Below are 2,460 nucleotides of genomic sequence, written 5' to 3' on the forward strand. Positions count from 1 at the left end.
TCAACAGTGAGCCTGGGGTTTTTAAAAGCCGAGACCGGAAGTCTTCGCGAGTGGAGCAGATGCCGGAGAAAACAGAAAAACAGTATTTGATTGTTAAAAGAAAAAAAACCCTGTATTGGTTTATTTTCAAACAGAAGAATAAAAGAGCACTTAAGTGCTAAAAACAGAACTGCTGTCTCCCGTGAGTGTGTGTTGGAAGGTAGGAGGGGTGGCACTCACATTGCCACAATTTCTATGTAAGCCCTTTAAAGCCTTAATAGTCCCCTGTACATTTGTAATGAAGTTCAAAAACACTACTATAATGACATCATGAGGGCAATCAATGCTATGTTGGGTGTGTTCGACACTGCAAGCAGAGAGCTTTTTGATAATCTGTGTAAAACAAGGATGAAAACATTTTAACTGGTTTATAAACATCACATTTATTTGACATTCATCAGAGATTTTTATATTTCCTGTTCAAGCACATTCAACATAGAAGACTCTGAACCACATATTCTAAGTGTTAGTATGAGTTTAACAGACCTCTGAAACCATGGATAGAAAAGAGCATAAATGATTGGATTGATGGAAGAATTCAAATATAATAGAGGTGCTGTAACTGAAATTGCAAGATGGTCAGATTTTTTCCTAAAAAACATATCAACGAAGGCACTTACATAGTAGGGTACTAAACACAGAAGGAAGACTGCCACGAGAATTCCAAGGGATTTTGCTGCTTTCCTTTCAGAGGCCATAGAACCATGATCATTTTTTGGGCACTTTCTGACACTCCTAATTTTATTTGCATGCTTTTTAGCAATAGCAAAAATGTTCAAGTTTATAATTACAATCATTGAGCATGGTAAAACAAATGCAATTATGAAGTCAACAATAGCCCATACTTTATTAATTTTACCAACACACTCACCACATGTGATGTTTGCTTTCATGTCTGGAATATCTCCATTGAAATAAAGAAGCACCATATTGTAGATAAATGAATACAACCACAGTATGGCTATAATCCTCAAAGTTATATTATCTTTCATTTTCATGGAATAGTGAAAAGGGTTGGAGAGAGCAAGATATCGGTCCAATGCAATTAAAGCTACATTATAAGCTGATATACAAGTAAAGCAATATGATGCTATCTTCAAAGTTGTGCAATACAATATATCAAAGCACCTCCATGGACCTATCCACATAGTAAAATAGAGGGGCATCACAATTACCCCAACAAGAAAGTCCACTATGGCCAAAGAGAGCAGGAGGAAATTAGTTGGTGTCTGAAGCTGCTTGAAGTGGCAGATGGAGATGATCACAAGCAAGTTTCCACACACGGTCAGTGAGACAACTACCGCTACAGACATATACAGCAACACATCCGCTGCTGTTGGTGAAGTTTGCAGACAAGAAAAGTTTGAATGGACACAGGGTGTCTCTTGATGCTCTTCTGTGAGATTCATAAAGGAAGAGGTTACAGTTTCATTGAACAATTAAACATTCTGTCCTTATACTTAATGTAGGCTATCAAAATAAAAAAGAATATCGTTTTGCGAATATGCATAAACGGTGTTACATAATGTAGCTTGCTGGTCTTGCAGAGTCGTTTTGGATCATTAAGTGCAGTAGAGTCACATTTATATAAAGAGGTTGCCATTGTTTTTTTTTTCTTTTGGTGGTTCTCTATGAATCCCCATCAGATTAAATTAAATTAATTGTACAGGGGATTGCGTTAGGAGACCGAGATCAAAACTGGGAAAGGTCAGTGATGTAATCAAATAATAAAATAAGAGAATGGGTCAAGACGAAAGAGCTAAAACGCTTTCAACTAAACACTTGTTGATTCCAGAATTACAATGGTAACAGAGTGGAGCGTGCAGTGACTTGAATTATCTTGGAGTTCATGGAAAATTAAGAAAAACTAAACAAAAATTACATTAGTTTAACAGAAGCTCTTATCCAGAGCAACTTAAAATGGAGAAGAACACAAGTTAATTCAGTTAATATACACACATGAAAGTGCTAGACCTGGTTTACATCGTTCCCAGACTAGCGGATATAAATGTACCATCACTGAAGCACTCAGGCAAATTAACTATGCTAACAAAAAAACTAAATACACATGCTGAGCACATACAGATTACATCCAAAATAAGCCCTAAGAAGAGAAACCTATGGCTAGTAAAATTATGAGAAGCTGAACTGCTACAAAGGATTGCTCAGGTAGGGGATGTGAGGAGAACCAAGATGCAGTCTGAAAAGGTGGGTCTTTAGTCTATCACTTTTTTATCACACCTTGCAATTTCAGCAGATAAGGTCATAATTGTTGGTGACTTCAACATACATGTGGATAAAAATGGTGACCCCCTAGGAACAGCTTTTGCCTCTATTATTGATTCCATTGGTTTTGTACAGAATGTTTGTGAGCCTACTCACTACCGTGGCCATACCTTAGACTTAGTTCTGTCACATGGT

General features: G+C 37.0%; 1 protein-coding gene across 1 annotated transcript; it reads right to left on the minus strand.

Moving 5' to 3' along the window:
- Positions 1-446: 446 nt before the first annotated feature.
- Positions 447-1,551, minus strand: LOC135260377 (trace amine-associated receptor 13c-like). Its single transcript, XM_064345598.1, has one exon. It carries the CDS (start codon positions 1,446-1,448, stop codon positions 447-449), a length of 1,002 nt encoding a protein of 333 aa, XP_064201668.1. The 5' UTR covers positions 1,449-1,551.
- Positions 1,552-2,460: the final 909 nt, after the last annotated feature.

This window comes from Anguilla rostrata, chromosome 8 (genome assembly GCF_018555375.3).
Source record: "Anguilla rostrata isolate EN2019 chromosome 8, ASM1855537v3, whole genome shotgun sequence".
In the NCBI taxonomy this organism is placed as follows: Eukaryota; Metazoa; Chordata; class Actinopteri; order Anguilliformes; family Anguillidae; genus Anguilla; species Anguilla rostrata.